This window comes from Rhinatrema bivittatum, chromosome 2 (genome assembly GCF_901001135.1).
Source record: "Rhinatrema bivittatum chromosome 2, aRhiBiv1.1, whole genome shotgun sequence".
NCBI lineage: Eukaryota > Metazoa > Chordata > Amphibia > Gymnophiona > Rhinatrematidae > Rhinatrema > Rhinatrema bivittatum.
Window position 1 is genome coordinate 207545883 of NC_042616.1, and position 20840 is coordinate 207566722.

Consider the following 20840-nt stretch of genomic DNA (forward strand, 5'->3'; position numbering starts at 1 on the left):
AGAACTTTCCTTTGGGCTCCCCCCCCCCCCCCCCCCCCCCCAACCTTTGTACAAGTTACGCCTGCTTGAAGCAGGTGTAACTTGCGCGCGTTGGGCCGGCGCGTCATGGTCTGGGGCTGGTCCGGAGGCCGCGGCCACGCCCCGGGACTTGTGCGCGCCGCCGAGCCTACTCAACATAGGCTCGGCGCACGCAGGGGGAGTTTGGGCCAGGTTTTCGGGGGGTATGCGTGTATCCCTTTGAAAATCTGGCCCAGTGGATCTTTGTCAAACTAAGCCTTGCTGTCATGCCCAGATTTTACACCTTGGAGTTCTTTCTGCCACCGTGCCTTGCTGCCAGTACCCCAGACTCTACACTTGGCATTCTGGCCACTGTGGAGGGCAGCTTTGCTTTGGTGTGTTGATGCCACACTTTGTGCTCCTTTGTCCCTTTCTCAATACCTTGGGGTTTTTCCTGCCTCATTCCCTCTATTTGGTGCCTTATGATGCTGATACCACTTTTTGTGCCACTTGCCTCTGGTGATGCCATCGAGGGTTCATGCCATGCCCTCTTTTTAGAGTCTTCCTACATTACCTTTCTTCTTTGCTCCTATGATAATGCCTTGGACAGCTCCTACTAATGCTGGAAACTTAGGCTATTCATTCCACACTTTTGGGGCCACTTTGCTACAGTCTAGATACCTTTGAGTTCTTTCCCCCTTCCGATTTCTTCCCACAAGTTTCATGAGAATTGATGAGAACACCAGTTCTGGAGCTCCAAAATAAGCTGCAGTACTTCCCCCATTAATTTTAATTGCAAATGGGGAAAAAACCCAAATGTTCCTTTCATTTTGAAACTAATGAAACATTTAAGTCCCCACAATATAAATAGAAAAATAAAATATTTTTTTAAATTTATATTCCACTTTTCAACACTTCACATCTGATTACATTCAGGTACTGTATGTATTTCCCTATCCTTTAGAGGGCTTACAATCTAATGGTCTGATTTACTATGGCTTTTCTCCCATTCTGTGTCTATTGGAAAAATGCTTAGTAAATGAAGCCCTAAGTTTGTACCTGAGGCCATGGAGGGGAAAATGATTTGTGCAAGATCAAAAGAAGCAGCAGTGGGATTTGAACCCTAGTTTCTTTAATTCATAGCCTACTGCTCTAACCACTGGGCTACAGTAAAAGATTAAGTTAATGCATTTTAAAGAGGTATATTGATGAGGTGGTGCTCTTCATGTTTTAGCGTTTTAACTGTATGATGTTACTTTTATATGATTGTATGTTTTGTATGTTTTATGTGTTATGATTTATGATTATTTTGTGTGTAATCTGCACAGGATGAGTTTTTTGGAAGCTTTGGAATATAAGAAATGTAAATAGTTTCTTCTGTTTACAATACTATACACAAAAAAGGAAATGTCTTATTAGATTGCCGTATTCCAAAATTATAGAAATTTTAAGTATATAACCGCATCATCAAGCCTGACGGCTTGTTCTCTAAGACTTCAAAAAGAGAGCCGCCTGGACCTCTAATCATCTGCGGCAAAAATTGTATCCTTTTTTTTTGTCTTTTCATCAATTTTGCAATTTTTCTATTTAATGTTTATATTCAATCTTCAATTCAATGGCACTACCATTGTCAAAGTTGTAATTTAAACCAAGCTCAACATACGGCCGAAGTTTCGCAGCGCCAGTTGCTTCATCAGGAGCTGTAGTGCAAGCGCAGAATCTTATCAGACATATGATCAATCTTTCTCTGTCAAAATAGATTCCTGTATTTAAACAATTTTTATATATTTAGCAACTTTGGATATATAAATAAATAGTTCAATCACTTATCTGGGAACGGCAAGCAGTCAAACCTTAGAGCTGGACGAACACCGTCTCACAACATCTTTAAACAAGAAGAACAGAGTCCATCTTTGCGTCAGACGCGAGCTTATAAACAGCTATCATCCAATCCGGACTTCACATGTCATTGCCAAGTGTGACGTCAGTATCAAGTTTTTTCACAGAAAAACATTAAGTTCTAATTCAGCATTCAACCCCCTGGGATAAAGGGTATCCAAGAAATGTATCCATCTTTGTTCGGCTCTCAAAAGTTTCTTGTTCATGTCACCCCCACGCCAGTGAGGCATAATTTGCTCAAGTACACATACTCTCAGTTCTTCAAAACTATGATCTTTTTTAAGGCAATGAGACACTATTGGTGCAGTCAAACATTGTGTGACTAAACTTGAACGATGTTCAATAATACGAGTCCGAAGCTGTCTTGTGGTTTTACCAACATATGTTAATTTACACGGACACTGAATAATGTAGATGACACCCGCGGACTTACATGTCGTATTTTGCCTTAATTGTACTGTGATAGATGTATTCTCAAACTGGATGTCTGTGGTCACAAGCATGTTTCTACACATGGAGCAAGTTCCACACGCTGTGTGAGAGCCAGTGTTCTGTTTAGGTACAACAATAACAAATAACCATTTTTTTAAATTTTTACCGAAAGAAAACACAGAAGAATTGATTACATGTATGGTGCCTTTTTCTCCTATGGCATCCACACTCAAACAACTCATTCATCAAAATTGGCAAATACTACAACATCATAGTGAATTTAAATTGCGACCCATATTCACATATGAGAGGTTCTAATTTGAAAGACCAACTTGTACATTCTGACTCGACGATTGTTGTACCTAAACAGAACACTGGCTCACACACAGCGTGTGGAACTTGCTCCGTGTGTAGAAACATGCTTGTGACCACAGACATCCAGTTTGAGAATACATCTATCACAGTACAATTAAGGCAAAATACGACATGTAAGTCCGCGGGTGTCATCTACATTATTCAGTGTCCGTGTAAATTAACATATGTTGGTAAAACCACAAGACAGCTTCGGACTCGTATTATTGAACATCGTTCAAGTTTAGTCACACAACGTTTGACTGCACCAATAGTGTCTCATTGCCTTAAAAAAGATCATAGTTTTGAAGAACTGAGAGTATGTGTACTTGAGCAAATTATGCCTCACTGGCGTGGGGGTGACATGAACAAGAAACTTTTGAGAGCCGAACAAAGATGGATACATTTCTTGGATACCCTTTATCCCAGGGGGTTGAATGCTGAATTAGAACTTAATGTTTTTCTGTGAAAAAACTTGATACTGACGTCACACTTGGCAATGACATGTGAAGTCCGGATTGGATGATAGCTGTTTATAAGCTCGCGTCTGACGCAAAGATGGTCTCTGTTCTTCTTGTTTAAAGATGTTGTGAGACGGTGTTCGTCCAGCTCTAAGGTTTGACTGCTTGCCGTTCCCAGATAAGTGATTGAACTATTTATTTATATATCCAAAGTTGCTAAATATATAAAAATTGTTTAAATACAGGAATCTATTTTGACAGAGAAAGATTGATCATATGTCTGATAAGATTCTGCGCTTGCACTACAGGTCCTGATGAAGCAACTAGCGCTGCGAAACTTCGGCCATATGTTGAGCTTGGTTTAAATTACAACAACTTTGACAATGGTAGTGCCATTGAATTGAAGATTGAATATAAACATTAAATAGAAAAATTGCAAAATTGATAAAAAAAAAAAAAGACACAATAAAAGGATACAATTTTTGCCGCAGATGATTAGAGGTCCGGGCGGCTCTCTTTTTGAAGTCATAGGGGGTAATTTTCAAAAGGAGTTACACATGTAAATGTAACTACTATTGTAGCAATTTTCAAAAGCCATTTACTGGAGTAAAGTGCACTTACACAAGTAAATCCTATGGACAATTCAATGGTATATATTATAGCAATTTTCAAAAGCCCATTTACTCGAGTAAAACCCTGTTTTACTCGAGTAAATGCTTTTTAAAATCAGGCCCTTAGAACATGCCGTCAGGCTTGATGATGCGGTTATATACTTAAAATTTTCTATAATTTTGGAATACTGCAATCTAATAAGACTTTCTGATATGACATTTCCTTTTTTGTGTATAGTTTGGTGTTGTGGAAATTGTCTAAGTTCTTTTTTTGATACGTAATAGTTTCTTCTGCACATCCCTAACAGATTACCTTTAGTCTAATTGCTATATATTTCTTTTAATTTATACATTTATATATTTCTTGATTTATTTTTTTTTAATTATTTGCAGTCTATCCCCAAAAATGATAGTATAATATTGAGACACTGTGACACTATATCTGAAGCCCATTTATATCTATAGATGAACCACTTTGGTCTTTATCTGCCATCTTTTACTGTGTTACTATATAAGAAACAGTTTAATATTAAAGGATCTGATTTTCAAAAGCATTACATGTATAAAACATGTTTTTATCTGCATCAATGCACTTTCCTCCTAGTTCTTCACCTAAATAGACAATGAAAAAGAATGGGCCTAGTACTGATCTTTGTCGTACCCTTATAGTCCCTTTTTGTCTTTACTAGAATGAGCCTTATTGATCACTGTTCTGAATCTTATTGCTCTACCAACTTTCTCATCAATTTATGTATTTCCCTACAATTTCTAGATTGGCAAATCTTTCACTAGTTGTCTTTGTGAAACTGTGTCAAAGGCCTTATTGAAATTCAGACTACATCTATTGCACCCCACTAGTCACCTCATCAAAGAAATCAATCTTGTTTGGCAAGATTTCTCTTTGTGAAACTGTTGCCTAGGATCCTGCAACCCACTGACCTCAAAGTATTGCCCTCTTCTATCCTGCAGTGGTGCTTTCATTATTTTGATTACCACTGATGTCAAACCCACTTCTAGTTCTTATTTCTCCTTTTTAATCCTTCTTATTTTCACTTGTGTATTTAAAGAAACTTTTTCCCATGCCTTTACTGAGTGGCCAATATACTCCTGCATTTGAGCCTTTGTCAGTCTAATGGCTGTTCCTGCATCCCTTTTGTTTCTTCTGGTAACCTTGTATCTCCTCCTTTTTCCTCCTGTGGTTGCTTGTATTTTAGAATGCTATGCTTATTGGGAGGGAGGGTTACCCTTCTTTGTTCTCTTAATGCTTTGGTAAATCATAGTGACCTCCATAGTCTCTTGCTCTTTGCTAACATGCCAGAGAGAAAAACGTGTTGCCATTTTGGTACTTTTGTTTTATTGCTGTACATGATTCCTCTATACCTTATAGACCCCTTAGTCCTGGCAGGGCTTTCAAAGGTTTCCTTGCCAAAGTTTTAGTCTTATTTGTTTGTGGACCCATTAGCACACGTGCTCTTTTGTTGACAGCACTCCAGCTGTTCTGCAGAATCTCTTTACTTTTTTCCAATGTTGCGTGTCTGTGGATGCTTCACAACCATTGGAAATTTAATGTGGACAAAACTAAGCTTGCTTATTGTCTCCCTTCAGTTTTATACCCAGTCATCTGATACCTACTTTATAAATACAGTAAAGCAAGGTTTATATTTGAAAGGGGTTGTTACCATAGTGGGTATGGTGGTGGATATTTTCAGAGGACAGAAGTTTCCCATATGTTAAAAATAAAATAAAACAGTGAATGTGCAAAATACAGTTTATTCAATATATCAAACAATGGCTAATGTTGAATCTAATTCACAATACAGTCTGCTGTGCTATCCAACTCATTTAAGAATTTGGTATAGAATTTGGGAGCACTGAGAGGAGAGGATTACCTTGCTGATGGCTGGAAAGAATCTGTAAGTACTGCTTGGAGAAATTTTTAAAACTTAAAAGTATTGGGGAGAACTAAACTATTGAGGTATTATTTAGTGTATTCGTGTGTTTTGTTTTAAACAGATAATCAAAGTCAGGCAACAAACAAGTTTTGTGTGTTTTATTTAAAAAAAAAAAAAAAAAAAAAAGTAGCTAAAAGATAAGCTAGGAACATTGTATGCCTAAGCAAAAAAGTTGTTACTCACCTTGGAAAAGTATTAAAGTGCTGTGATTGATTTGATTAGGTACCAACATTTGTTAATCAGGACAGCAATGAGTCATTCAGGACAACTAACTAGTGTAAATCTCAAAAGTTATTGTTTTGAACTAATTTATCTTAGAAGCACAAGATATATTGCAAGGGAAGAGCTCAGTAACCCACAATCCAGTGGGAGCACTGAGAGGAGAGTATCACCTTGCTGGTGGCTGGAAAAAATCAGTAAGTAGTTTGGATAAATTTTTAAAACTTAAGTATTGGGGAGAAATAAACTATTGGAGTATATTATTTAGTCTGTTCATGTGTTTTGTTTTAAATAGGTAGTCAGAAAGTTAAGCAACAAACAAAAGTTTGCAAGGAAGAAGGATTCAGTTTTGTAAGGAACTGGGGAATCTTTTAGGGAAAGAGGAGTCTTTTCCAAAGGGATGGGCTCCACCTTAACCAGGCTGGAACCAGGCTACTGTGCTAACCTTTAAAAAGGAGATAAAACAGCTTTTAATCTAGAATAACAGGGAAAGCTGGCAGTCACTCAGCAGTGCATAGTTCGGAGGGAGGTATCTTCAAAGGATATAGTTCGGAGGGAGGTATCTTCAAAGGATATAAATGATCCCAACAGAGAGGTTCCACTAATAACAAAAGTAGTTCAAGTGCTTGTAATTAAAAACTCACCTGAGTTAAGATTCCAATGTATCCCTGAAAACTGAAAAGCATAATGTTAATACAAACACACTTTGAAATGTTTGCAGTCTAAGAAGATGGAAGAATTAGTGTATAGCAGTGAATTGATGACATAGATCTAATATTCATCTCAGAGACATGGTGGAAAGAGAATAATCAATGGGATAGTGCTATACCAGGGTACAAATATCACAATTACAGAGAGGAGCACCTTGGTGGCGGGATGGCATAGAGTCCAACAGGTTGAAGATCCTACATGAGACTAAATATACAATCAAATCTTTGTGGGTAGAAATCCCTTGTGTTGGGGAAGAGAATAATGATATACTACCATCTACCTGGCCAAAATGGTGAGACGGACAGAGAAATTAGGGAAGCTAACTAAACTGGTAGTGCAGTAGTAAAGAGAGATTTCAATTACCCCCAATATTGACTGGGTAAATGAAGCATCAGGGCATGCTAGAGAGAAAATTCCTGGATAGAATAAATGACAAGTTTTTATGGAGCAATTGGTTCAGGAACAGACGAGAGAGGGAGCAATTTTAGATCTAATTCTCAGTGGAGCACAGGATTTGGTGAGAGGTAACGGTGGTGGGGCTGCTTGGCAATATTGATCATAATATGATCAAATTTGAATTAATGACTGGAATCCATGGCTCTAGCGCTAACCTTTCAAAAGAGAAATAGAACAAAACTGAGAGGTTCAGCTACAAAGGTAAAAAGTGTGCAACAGTCAAGGTCATTCTTTAAAAAAAAAAAAAAAAAAAATCCTAGAAGCCCAGATCAGATGTATTCCATGCATTAAGAAAGGTGGAAGGAAGGCAAAACGATTACTGGCATGGTGAAAAGGCTATTTTAGCCTAAGGATCTTCATTTAAAAATTGGAAGAATGATCCTTCAGAAGAAAATAGGCTAAAGCATTGGCAAGTTAAATGCAAGACATTGATAAGACAGGCTAAGAAAATTTAAGAGGCCAAATCTCACAATAAATACTTAAAAAAAATATATATCTGAAGCAGAAAGCCTTTAAGAGAATTGGTTGGAGCGTGGATGATCAAGTGGTTAAAAGGGCACTTAGGGAAGATAAGGCCATCGTGGAAAGAGTAAACAATTTCTTTGCTTCAGTGTTTACTGAAGAGGATGTGGGAGAGATACCAGTTCTGGAGAAGGTTTTCATGGGTGATGATTCTGATCAACTGAACCAAATCACGGTGAACCTGGAAGATGTGGTAGGCCTGTGACAAACTGAAGAGTAGTAAATCACCTGGACTGGATGGTATACATCCCAGGGTTTTGAAAGAACTAAAAAATGAAGTTTCAGAACTATTAGGCTTTAAATTGTACTATCATTAAAATCATCCAATGTACGTAAAGATTGGAAGATAGCCAATGTAACTCCTATAATTAAAAAGTCATCCGTGGTGATCCGCAAATCTATAGACTGGTGAGCCTGACTTCAATGCTGGGAAAATTAGTGGAAACTATTCTAAAGATCAAAATCATAGAGCATATAGAAAGACATGGTTTAATGGAACATAGTCAACATGGATTTACCCAAGAGAATTCTTTCCTCACAAATCTTTTTTTTTTTGAAGGGGTTAAACATGTGGATAAAAGTGAACCCGTAAATTTAGTATATTTGGATTTTCAGAAGGCGTTTGACAAAGTCTCTCATGAGAGGCTTCTAAGAAAATAGTCATGGGATAGGCGACAGCGTCCTTTTGTGGATTACAAACTGGTTAAAAGACAGGAAACAGAGTAGGATTAAATGGTCAATTTTCTCACTGGAAAAGGGTAAACAGTGGAGTGCTTCAGGGATCTGTATTTGGACTGGTGCTTTTCAATATATTTATAAATGATCTGGAAAGGAATACGACAAGTGAGGTTATCAAATTTGCGGACGATACAAAATTATTCAGGGAAGTTAATACCTACAGTATCTGAATGTAATCCACTTTGAAGCGCTGTGAAAAGTGGAATATAAAAAAAAATATAAATCACAAGCGGATTGTGATACATTACAGGAGGAACTTGCAAGACTGGAAGATTGGGCATCCAAATGGCAGATGAAATTTAATGTGGGTAAGTGCAAGGTGTTGCATATAGGGAAAAATAACCCTTGCTGTAGTTACATGATGTTAGGTTCCATATTAGGAGCTACCACCCAGGAAAAGGATCTAGGCATCATAGTGGATAATGCTTTGAAATCATCAGCTCAGTGTACTGCAGCAGTCAAAAAAGCAAACGATGTTGAATTATTAGGAAAAGAATGGTTAATAGAATAGAAAATGTCATGCCTCTGTTTCGCTCCATGGTGAGACCGCACCTTGAATACTGTGTGCTATTCTGGTCACCACATCTCAAAAAGGATATAGTTTGCAAGGTACTTGTGACTTGGATTGGCCACTGTTAGAAACAGGATACTAGGCTTGATGGACCCTTGATCTGATCCAGTATGGCATTTCTTATGTTCTAAGTCATTGCATCAGAGGATGTTGCAGATCTTCAAAGGTTGTCAAGTTGACTGATGTTAGTGTAGACTGCTGTGATCATTCACTTGAAGCCTCCCTGAATTATTCTATCCATGTCTATCAATTACATTTCTCTTATAGCCTCTGCATTTGCATGATTTTCTGCTAGGTGATAATTTCTGCTCCAGGAGGTTCACCAGTCGGATATAGCTTCATCTATTGTCATTTTCTCTTGTGTGCCTGGCCAAACATTTTTCTTCTTCACTGTTGCTATTGTCTGCTGTCTTATGTTTAAAGCACTATTAATTTCAGGGCATGAGAGTTTGGTATGTAGGAGCATTAATGTCACACTTAATCCATTTCTCAAAATCTTCCATACTGAGGCTTGGAGATATCACATTAGTTTGGCAATGCCAACCTTCCTCTCTGACTTGAGTCCTTTGATATCGATGTTGTCCTCTTTCTCTAAGAACATGGTGAAAGACCATAGGTTGTGCCATGCATTCTGCAGAGTTTGAGATGTGGCAGCATCCCAGCCACTAACAATACATCAAACTACATCTTTGGAGATTTTTCTGAAGCCTTCATAGCCATTTGTTCCTTTAAAGCTTAGAAACTTCTTCATGAATTCTATTATATTGGTATTTCATGTTCTAGATGACACCTTGTTTTGGATACAATCCATTCAGATCTAGTCCTGGTATCCCCACATCATGAGGCTTTCTTCACCAACAACCTGGGGATTTTTCCCTATTTTATAGCTCCGCTGCACCCCTGCAATGGTACTGAGCTCAGGAGCCATTACCACAACTTCTGGAAGCTTGTATCATAGGCTCTAACAGGCCGATGCAATATCAGGTGCTCAGTTGGACGCATGTTTTGGACGCGCTAGACTTACGCCTGATGCAGTACTGGGATCAGTACGTGCATCCAAACCAGTGCATAGCTAATAGCACTTATCACATGTATATTCCATTTAGATGAGTCTATTAGCTATTTCTCCAGGATGCCAAAAATTGCTGCGCATCCAAAGAGCCAATTTTAATGAGCAAATGTAACGCCTGCCTGGGAGCTGGCATTAAAGCATGCCCTGCTCAAGGGCTCACTGCAAAAACAAAACTTTTTTGTGATTCATCCTATTAGTATCATAGCGATACTAAGTAGGAGGAGCCACAGAAAGCAGCATGCCCACTTGGAACCCCTGCCAGCAGTCATTTATTTAATGCCAAATGCCCCATTCACTGTCACATGTCAGTGAAAAGAACCAATCTGGAACAGCCCTACCGAGGGTGGTGAGGGAGCTCTGGCCATGCTTCTGTGGGAGCACAGCCAAGTCTCCTGGGTGCCTGATGCAGAGCACTAGGCATTCCCAAATGACTCAATGCATGTCCCTTTTTTTTTTTTTTTTTGCAACAGCTCATTTGCTTATTGCATCGAGCACCCAGGAGAGGTGGATATGCAGTGTTCAAAAAAAAAATGTGCACCTAGTTTGGACGCATGTTGTTTTACACGATGATATTGCATCGGCCTGTAAATTAGGCCATTAAGTGACTCCCTTCTCCCTAAGAACTGTGAATGCTGCCTCCACAGCATCCCCAAATAGCCCAGCTGTAGAAAAGTCTCTATCCTGGAATCAAACTGGTAACCTTCCTTAAGGCAGTGTGCAACACCTGCAACTGGGCTGGCTGGATGGGCACTTTTACCAATCACCAACAGTTTGCCCCTTTGCTATTTGTACCAGCTGCATTACAACAGTCAGCTTCACCCCATGTATGGATTTCTGTTTGGCTCTCAATCAGGCGGAGCACACTGTTAACCTGCGATTGGACGCGCGTTTTTGACTCACTAGCTTTACCCCTGCGCGTCAAACGCGCGTCCAACCCCCCCCCCCGCCCCCCCGAACCTAATAGCGCCTTCAACATGCAAATGCATGTTGATGGCCCTATTAGGTATTCCCGCGCGATTCAGAAAGCAAAATGTGCAGCCAAGCCGCACATTTTACTTTCGGAAATTAGCGCCTACCCAAAGGTAGGCGTTAATTTCTCCGGGCACCGGAAAAGTGCACAGAAAAGCAGTAAAAACTGCCTTTCTGTGCACCCTCCGACTTAATATCATGGCGATATTAAGTCAGAGGTCCCGAAAGTTTAAAAAAAAAAAAAGCTAAAAAAAAAATTGAAATAGGCTCGCAGGTTGAAAACCGGACACTTAATTTTGCCGGCATCCTGTTTCCCAACCCGTGGCTGTCAGCGGGTTTGAGAACAGACGCCGGCAAAATTGAGCATCAGCTGTAAAACCCACTGACAGCCTGTCCAAAAAGAGGTGCTAGGATGTGCTAGTGTCCCTAGTGCCTCTTTTTGCCATGGGCCCTCATTTGAACACAGAATCGCACACACAGGTGAGCGGCCTGTGTGCTCTCCCATGACGTTTACTGTATCGGCCCGAATGACTGTAGTTGGCCACCTCTGCAGTAGAATAATCACATGCAGATTGAAAGTGAATTTCTGCATGAAAAAGCTTGATCTTCATTAACATAGGTCTAGAAGCAGGCACACCCTCACTGTGATGCTGGAAGAACCATTTATATAACACATTGTCCAATCAAAATTCTGAGGCCTCATGATGTTATGTTTAGATACTCTCATTACAGAGCCATTTTCAGTATAAAAACTTTGCAATCCACTTAGAACAATGGATTGTGCAGTGTCTGGCAGACTTTAAATGCCCGGCGCGCGTAAATTCCAGCCTTTATGTGCGAGGCTGGGCCTTATGCACGCTGGGTGAATTTTCCAAGAGCCCCGGCCACATGTGTAAAGGCCATTACACACTCGAGTGCCGGGCCTCTTGGAAGGGGGGGCGGGGGGTGGGCCGGGACAACGCCATTGATCGCTGTCCTGGAACCTCATGTGCTGGCGGCTGGCGGCACGCGCAACTTACTTCAGTTCGGGCCCCGGAAGTAAGTTTGAAGACCAAAAGAAAAAAAAAATGAAAAATGGTAGGATTTAGGGGTTGAGGAGGAGAGGGGTAGGGGGTAGGCTGCGATGCGTCGCCACACGAAATTTGCATGTCTACCTCCCCTTGTGCGCGCTGTCCATACATACGGGTAGAGCAAGCACATTGGATGCGCGTGTCTTTAAAAATCTACCCCTGTATAAATTATTTTAAGAAATAAAATAAGAATTTAGTTTTTCTGTGCTTTTAAATCTTAGATTGCCCAACACCATACTTGTGCTGAAGTTTAGCAATACTTGCTCTGTGATCATTTTTAAGTATCTCTACTTATGAATAGATATCAAATAACTTTTTATAGCTGGACTTTATTTTCAAACATTTTTCTATGAAGTTTGCATGTTCTTAGATAATGGGCTCACCGTTTCTGAACATACAAATTGATGCTAGTGCTGTATCGTAGATCTGTTCACCTTTTTCTGCTGCAATTACTACTGCTAAAGCTGCTTACCATCCATAGCTGCATCTGTAATCATGGCTTTCATGCAAAGCAGAATGAAACCAAAGTGTTCTTGCAATATCCACGCAGTTCTGTTTATCTGATGATAAATGTTTCTAGATAATGGAATGTGGGCCAAAACCCAGAATTTTTTTTCTAGATTGGAAGTGATGCACAGTATCACAATTTGATACTTTTTTTTCTTCCATGGCTCATAAGTATTGCAGCATCTTTTTTCTTTCTTTTTTTTTTTTTTGGCATCCATACAATTTTTGCTTTACCTAAAATTTACCATGGTTGACTATAATGTGTCAATGTGCCTTGAGCTCTTATATACCTTTCATAACTTTTATGCCAAGAATCAGCCAATACACACTCACCTGTTTGAGTGGAATTATTAACTATTTATCCTAACACTAGACTTTTTATTTATTTTTTAAATTATTGCAAAATAGTATTTCACCACACAAAACTCAACACCATGGGACTTGGAATGGCCACTTCCTTTGATCCACTTGAGTTGTTTATGGGATGCCTTCTTTCAGGTTTTTTCTCTCCAAGTTGGAATCTTCTCCTTTTTCCTTGTCAGTCATGGGACATCTGTTTATAACCATATTCTTTGTTTTGATTTACTGTTGTTGGTTATTGGTTTCTAAATTTTTCTGGTGGGTCTCCTTTTGATTTTTTTTGGTGTTGGATCAGGAAGAATCTCCACCTGCAACAAATCTATCTACTTGTCCCTCTTCTTGTCCTATGGCATATACAACTCTTCACCAAGACCCTCAGCATGACCTCTCATACAAAATGAGCAGTCGTTATGTATCATGGTAACTATTCTCTAGCTCTATGAATTTCTTTGGTCTGGCATATCTTTGAACACTTCAATGCTGTTTATATCTTTTGAAGTCTCTTCCTCAGCATTGAGTGATACTGTTCCTACTATGTTATCTGTATAGTAGTATGGGGAGGGAGTGATGTACTATATGTCATGGTCATGAGATACCAGCTTGTTCAGGTGAGTCCCAATGCTGTGGAAACCTGATAAACTTTGTTTTAACTGCCTGGCTAGCCTGAAGGATTCTGTGAAAGGCTTTGTATAAAATTTGTTCTAATTAATGCCAGCTGGAGAGCCAAGTACAACTTGCTTTTGTTGCGTACAAATTGCTGACATAATCATTACAGTAATCCATTATCTGTGGGAAGGTTGTCTTTATCATAAGACTTTTCACCATGAGCCCAAATGAAAGTATGTTGCCAATACTTGCTTTGTTCCTAATATCATTGCACATTTAAACCTTTTGTTATACAACAAACGGATGTGTTTTCACACAGTTAAAACTTGTGTAATGTTTTTGACCACAAGTTGCTTCGTGTTCTTGATATCGCACAATTAAAACTTGTCCATATGGGTGCATTTTTTCCCACTGAAGGGCCTTGGATCACATATGGCACAGAGGAGGACTTAAGCCTGGAAACATAGTAAGCAAAAACGTTTTATGGAAGTACAGTAAAATGTACTACAACAAAAATTAAAATGGTTAATTGAATGTCACCATTTTTTCTTTTATAGGTAGTCTACTGCAAGTGAAATTATTAAACATGGCTGCTTCTGCATGCTCTATGGTGGTGAGATTACTGCACATTCTCATCCATGTTGTCATTTCCTGCCCCTGTAAAACTGGTGCTGCAGCTCCTATACAAACCTGCAGGACATAACCTTTAGTTTGAATTGTAGATTTTTATTAAAAAAAAAATTGTATCATTCTTTTACTGTTAGTTTCAAAACACACAGGTTACATGGTAGCATTAATTTAGATGCATCTCCTTTCAGAAATTAAATGTAAGGACTTCTATCCTTGGAAAAAGAAAATTGGAGTTGTGACTCATTTTACAACAAACTGAAGTGTGTAAGAAGCAGTCAAATTAAAATATTTTGTTACAAAATCTGAGAATTAGATCGTCATGTTTATTGCTTGTCATGTAAAAATGCACATACTCTAGAAATAAATGCACAAACTATTAATCTATTTTTCCAGCTGTCAACATGCATTGTCTTTAGTAATAGAGGGTCAACAAAGTCTGACTCATTTCATGTCTTATGAAAAAGCGGGGTCATGCTGCCCATAGATTTTATTAAAAATGTATAAATGTTGTTTTTTTATTGCGGATAGTTTTAAAACACACAGATTACAAAAAATGTTTATATCTTTCTATTCATAGTACTGTTATTTCAAAATACATCTTGGATCGCTTCAACATCTATAACAGTGGTAGCCAACTCCAGTCCTCGAGAGCCCCAAAAGATCATGTTTTCAGGATATCCACAATGAATATGCATAAGATAGATTGGCATACAGTGGAGGCAGAGCATGCAATTCTATCTAATGCATATTCATTGTGGATATCCTGAAAACCTGGTCCATTTGGGGCTGTCAAGCACTGGAGTTGGTCTCCCCTGATCTAAAACATTTTTCATTTTTGAAAAAAGATGCAAGGGTTGGTAAGCCTTATTTGATCTTTATCGACATTGGGCCTAACTAAATGTGTTAGGACTGTCTGAGGGGTCCTTTGCATTTTTGACAGACTTGATCAAATCCATAACCATATTTACATCCTCATTACAAAGTCCCAATATCTCCATTTTATATCCCACCAGCACCAATACATTTATGACACACTCAAGACAGTCTATTGCAAATGCTTCTTAGTTTCTGCTTTTCCATGTGTCAGAAACATTTCAGACACTCATAAAAATTCTGCCTGGAATTTTCTTGCAGTTATGTAGGGCCCTGTACCAACATTTCTTCATATTGCAAGACACCATTGATCACATGAGCAAATTGAATATGCTTTTACGATAACAAATGTATACACACATTTCTTTACAAAGCTTCATTTCATTCCACCAGCTCATATCCCTTACATCCTCTGCTCTGGAAGCCCTTTTGCCATCTTTGTTTACCTTCCACATCTTCCAGTTCATTGTTGCAAGCATAAACCAGCACATTAGGACACCTTGACCACTGCATCTTAATTTTCTCCGGTCAGGAAAGATTTCATTCGTGAGCTATAATGTAAAATGTTTATAAGATTGCAGAGCTGTTCTAAAACCTAGTTCACTTTCTGTCATAACACTCATAAATTTTTTTTTAAAAATGCTCTTACCTTTGGCTACCATGTATGAACAATCTTCTTGTTAAAGTAATCCAGCATCTTGGCAACTACTACTGCGTGGTCCAGTTCCATGTCTATACAATCTATACTACTATTGTCACCTTTTACGTTTGTCTCTGGATCAGCAGTTTTGCAGTCCTCTTCGGTATCAAGCCGTTTTTGGAAATCTAACAACTTTTCCGCCAATGGTATCTAGTCTGTCTTTGCATCGGATGTCCCTTCTTTGCATTCTCCTTCAGCACTAGTAATGATCTCTGGAGATTCAATAAAAATTCCTATATCCAGTTGCCCTTCTGGCTCCAGTTTAAGGGTGTGAGGTCCCTAATAACATCACAGAGCATTTTCCCCTCCTTGAAAGTGATGGGCTCTTCCCCTCTTTCTAGCAATCTGTTTTTCAAGTGTTTCTCAGTCTATTTCATTATTGCTCATATCTTGGAAGTTAAACAGTTGTTGTGCCAACGACATTTAGTCTTTGCACTTTGACACCAGCTACCAAGCACAATTCCTACAACCAGGTTCCCTTCCAACTCTGAGGTCCCTAAAAATTAGTGGAGCTTACGGCCTACTTTGAGACCTGGGAGTTGTCCCCCACTTTCTATTGTCTGTCTTTCAGGGGGGTTGTAGGGATCCATTCTTTTTCAACAGGTCTATGATACAGCTTTAAAAAAAAACCAAAAAAAACCCAACCAAAACTTGCCTGCGGTCTGGTTTATATGGTGACTGCTGCTTATAATTCTTCTCTATGCAGGCTGTGTGGGTGAGCCTCTGCCTTGTCCTCACAACTTCTTGGACATCTTCAGACTTATTGGCCCCAATTTCTATCCGTTCCAATACTGTAAGAAAAACAAAACAGGTATTCACATAATATCAAAGCCTTGCTTTAAGGCATATTCTTGTCCTGTTGAGAATATTACTTACGTCTTGTGTTGTCTGTTTACTCTGTAATAGAGATGTGCATTTGTTTTTCCCGGATTAGGGAATGGTTTTGGGGAACCGAAAAACGAATTAAAATTTCGGAAAAATCCATTTTTCATGTTGGTGCGCACTAACATGAAAATCGGGGTCCCGCGGGAAGAACAAAATTTCCCACAGGGGGCCCCGAAATGAAGCCCGAAACGGAAAAAAAAAGCCAATGCACATCTCTACTCTACGTGTTCCTAACTGCCCAAAAGAACAAATTGCAAAACAATAGTCTTAGACATGTTTTATCATTTGTGAAAAGCTGAAAGTTACAATAGTTCCCATTTTAGAAATACTTCAGAAGAAAAAATTACTGAAAAGAGAGCATGTAATCCATATTTTCCTTTAAATAATAGGGCTTTATTTCAGTGGGTACGTGTTGATACTGTGTAATGGCACCTTTTTCCATCTCACTCAGCATGGGGATAGGACAGAGGCTGGAAGGACTCGGAGGGAAAAAGATGAGGAAGTGATGTTTGCAATGTGTGTGCCAAACAAAGCAGGACACAGCTGTCATGCAGCCTATTAGTATAAATGGGGAGAGAAAAGTTTACCTGCATTGCCTGGGGTGATACTGAAATTTTTTTATTTTTTTTTTTAGAAAAAAACGTAAATGCTTTGTATACATGCATTTCCAAAGTATTAAGTAAAAAGTTTTCTGCCTCATAGGAAAAATAAAAATGTTAAGTTTTAAAATGCAGAAATTCTGATTAACCGAAAGCAGTATGCTACTCACTTTTAGCTTAAAGAGGCACTACATATTTTTTTATCACAGTGATAAAGGAGGATTATGTGGGGGCCTGTTCCCCCAAATACTACTCGGGCATTTGAGGTGCTTCCAGCCTCATTCCACTTACACAGAGAGGTGCAACAAAACCTACCACTGGAACTCTTTGACCCACACAGCTCATACAGAGAAGCTTGAGGCCCCAAGAGCCACAGTAGTGACCAGCATAAGATCCCAGTGCACAGAATAGAAGGATCAAGAAAGTACAACCACCAGTCTTTCTGGTTCTGATCTACCACATCAAAAAATGGACGGAAAGGGGCATGTTCCCACTATGACAACATTAAAGGACAAAGAGGCATGTTTGGGGTGGGGTTATGACATAACTCTGGTGCTGTCAACAAAGGTGTGGGGCTTTGACAGTAAGTGAACACTGGCTAAGAGGAGGGGGTCGGTGGGCAGGGCTTAACCCAGAAGTAAACATTGATTGGCTGAACCACCTGTCAAATCACCTATCAAAACAGTGCGATAAGAGGGATAGCCATAGACTACTGGGGTGAGCAAAGTGGGGGACTTGAACAGTCCTGTAGGAGGCACACTGGCTGCCCAGTCAAGGAAGAAAAAATGGATATGCAGTTGAGTCTCTGCTGTGGAAACACTGCAAGTTCAGGAGGGAGGGAGCTGCCAGACTACAGGGGCCTCATTGTAAGCATGCCACGGTTTAGCCATGTGGTCTCTCAGTGGGCCAGGGAATGGAGCTGCTTCCACTGTGGAGGGCCAACTGTTCATGGGAACAACCACTGTGATATTCCACAAGCCAGGAAGACCTGCCAGCCTCGGATATCAGCCCAGGAGGAGTTACTTGGGTCCCTACCAAGGGAAGAGGGATCATAGCTGCTCTTCACCAGGGAAAAAGTGGTAAGTTTGGACAGGGGAATGGGCAAAGAAGCCAGAATGAGGAAGTGGTGGGGGAAAAAGGAGAAGGTGGGAAAGGAGAAAAGTTAAAAAGTGTGGGAAATATGCGCTTGCCAGCAAGCCATTTCATCAGGTTTAAGCACTAACTTCCCTTCTCCCTGACATTTGCCTGAATAAAAGCATCACTTGTGCTTAAGCCTCTCTGCCTAGGAGAGGATACCTGACTTCATGTATTTCTCTGGCCTATAATTAATCCTGTTAGCCTGAAAGAAGGGCTGGGTTTTCCCTAGTCAGAGGCAGGACAAAGTCAGGAGGTATAGATTTCAGCAGCCAATGATATGATCCGTGCACACCCCCTGAGCCAAAGCCAATGGTGTAATGACTCTTCTGTTGCGATGGGAAAGTAGCCAATCATGTAATGACACATCATCTGCCTTTGTATGAATGTACAATAAAAGGAAGAGGCTCGGGAGGACAAACCCTCTTTGCCTCTTTGCCTTCTCCCTCTTCCTGCCTGCCATGAAAGCTGTCTGATGCCTCTTCATTACTCCTATAAAAAGCATAAAGTTTAAATCAAAATAAGATGAGTAAACTAAAAAAATAAAAAATAAAAAAAATAGAGAAAAATAGGATAAAAAAAAAACGTTGGGCAGGATGGGATGGAATTTCTCATTAATTTCTGACAAAGTTTAGCTGACACCTAAGTTGGTTTGTTTGGTTTCCAAGTCCTTGCCATTGTGGTGTATGGTGTGGAATGTGTCTGAGCTGTGGTCTGTCTGTCTGGGATTCTCTCTCTGTGAGGTATGTCTGTCTGGGTATCTGTTTCGTAATCCATTTTGGGAATGCCCCCACCAATTGCATGAATAGAAGAGGGGCCGGGGCCCACAGCTCAAAAAAGTTAGTGTACCCCTGCTGTAGAACACTGCCTCTTGTGATCTGACATAAGTTTACCTGCTCTTTATTTATCATTCTTTATGTTCTTTCCTGTGAATTGTACTCCTAAGTAATAATCACTTCCCCTGTCATCTCAGCTGTCAGGGTCAAATTCTGTTTACAGTTTCTTATATACAGCCCATACCTCTAACTTACTTTTGTGATCTGCATTGAACATCTCTATTGTCATTTGTTAGTAGGTTTGAATTCCTTTTGTGTGTTACCCTTATTTGGTGCATTCTATCTACCAAAACGGCAATCGTAAAACAGTCTGAGATTCACAAAGTACAATTTTATTATTTGAACCTATATCCCACATTCCATGTATATTATGAAACTGGATGGAAACCAGTGTTTTGTCACTTAGTGGTATAATTGGTAACTTTTTTTTTTTCCCCCTCACCCATTTAGGTTCCCAGTGATATAAAAACTAAAGCAATTTATATTGTGAAGAAGAATGCAGAATACATTGGAAAAGACAATTACAAACAAAGTCTTGTCTTTGGGGAATTGTCTGGCACACCACTCAAGCATATGACTGCTGTTATAGAAGAGGTATTGTAATTTTTATGCTATTAACTATTTTTTTAACAACTTGCATCTAGAGCCTAATGTTGTTTGCAAGCAGAATGGGACCTTTTAAAGATTGATACCAGCAATAAATTTACTGTAATGCATAGAAAGGGGTGAGTTGTTCTGGAAGGATGTTCAGTGTAGCTATGCATGTTTGCTGCCATTATGCTTTTCCAGAAATGTGATGCAAGGAATCCATGTCTGATTCCTGCTCCTAACACTAAGGGGTAGATTTTCAAAGGGTTACGCGTGTAACCCCCCCAAAAAAACCTACCCCTGCGCATACCGAGCCTATTTTGCATAGGCTCGGTGGCACGCGCGAACCCCGGAACGCGCATATGTTCCGGGGCTTTAAAAAATGGGCGGGCTGGGGGTGTGGCTGGGGGCGTGGCTGGGGGCGTGGTGGCGGTTCAGGGGTGGGCCAGAATCCTCCTGCACAGCGGCCTGTGCCGGGGGATGGCGAGCCGGTGTGCAGGCGTAACTCAACAAAATAAGGTAGGCAGGCGTAACTCAACAAAATAAGGTAGGGGGGATTTAGGTAGGGCTGGGGGCTGGGTTAGATGTGGGGGGGGGGGACCCCAAAAAAAACCTTCCCTCCAAGGCTGCTCCAATTTCAGAGCGGCCTTGGAGGGAAAGGGAAAAGCCATCGGGCCTCCCCTAGGGCTCGGCGCACGCTCAAGGTGCACAAGTGTGCACCTTGAGCGTGCGCCAACCCTGGATTTTATAACATGCGCGCGCGGCAGCTCGCACATGTTATAAAATCGGGTGTACATTTCTGCGCGCCGGGTAGCGGGCACAAATGTATCCCACGTGCGTAATATTAAAAAAAAATCTGCCCCTAAGTGCAGCCATACAGTTTGAGTTGGTTTTGATTTAAGTACTTTGTGGCTTTTTGCTGGTGTGTGTTTGGTTTTTTTTTTTGTTTTGCTTTGTTTTTGTGGCCAAGCCCTAAATTGTAGTCCTAAGCCACTGAAATAGATGTCCTTTACTTTGGTCCAGTATTGCCACTTAACCTCTGCTTCTGGTTCTTGTGAGTTTGCTGTTACAAAGGAGTATGGTGCTCTTTT

At 40.0% G+C, this 20840-nt stretch overlaps 1 protein-coding gene across 1 annotated transcript in view; it reads left to right on the plus strand.

Annotated features, from left to right (window-relative positions):
• DNAH11 (dynein axonemal heavy chain 11) overlaps positions 1-20840 on the plus strand; it is a 725796-nt gene that overhangs the window by 5458 nt on the left and 699498 nt on the right. Inside the window, exon 2 of the mRNA XM_029589065.1 lies at positions 19612-19755. Within this exon, the coding sequence (XP_029444925.1) occupies positions 19612-19755 (144 nt within the window). The remainder of the gene's footprint in view (positions 1-19611; positions 19756-20840) is intronic.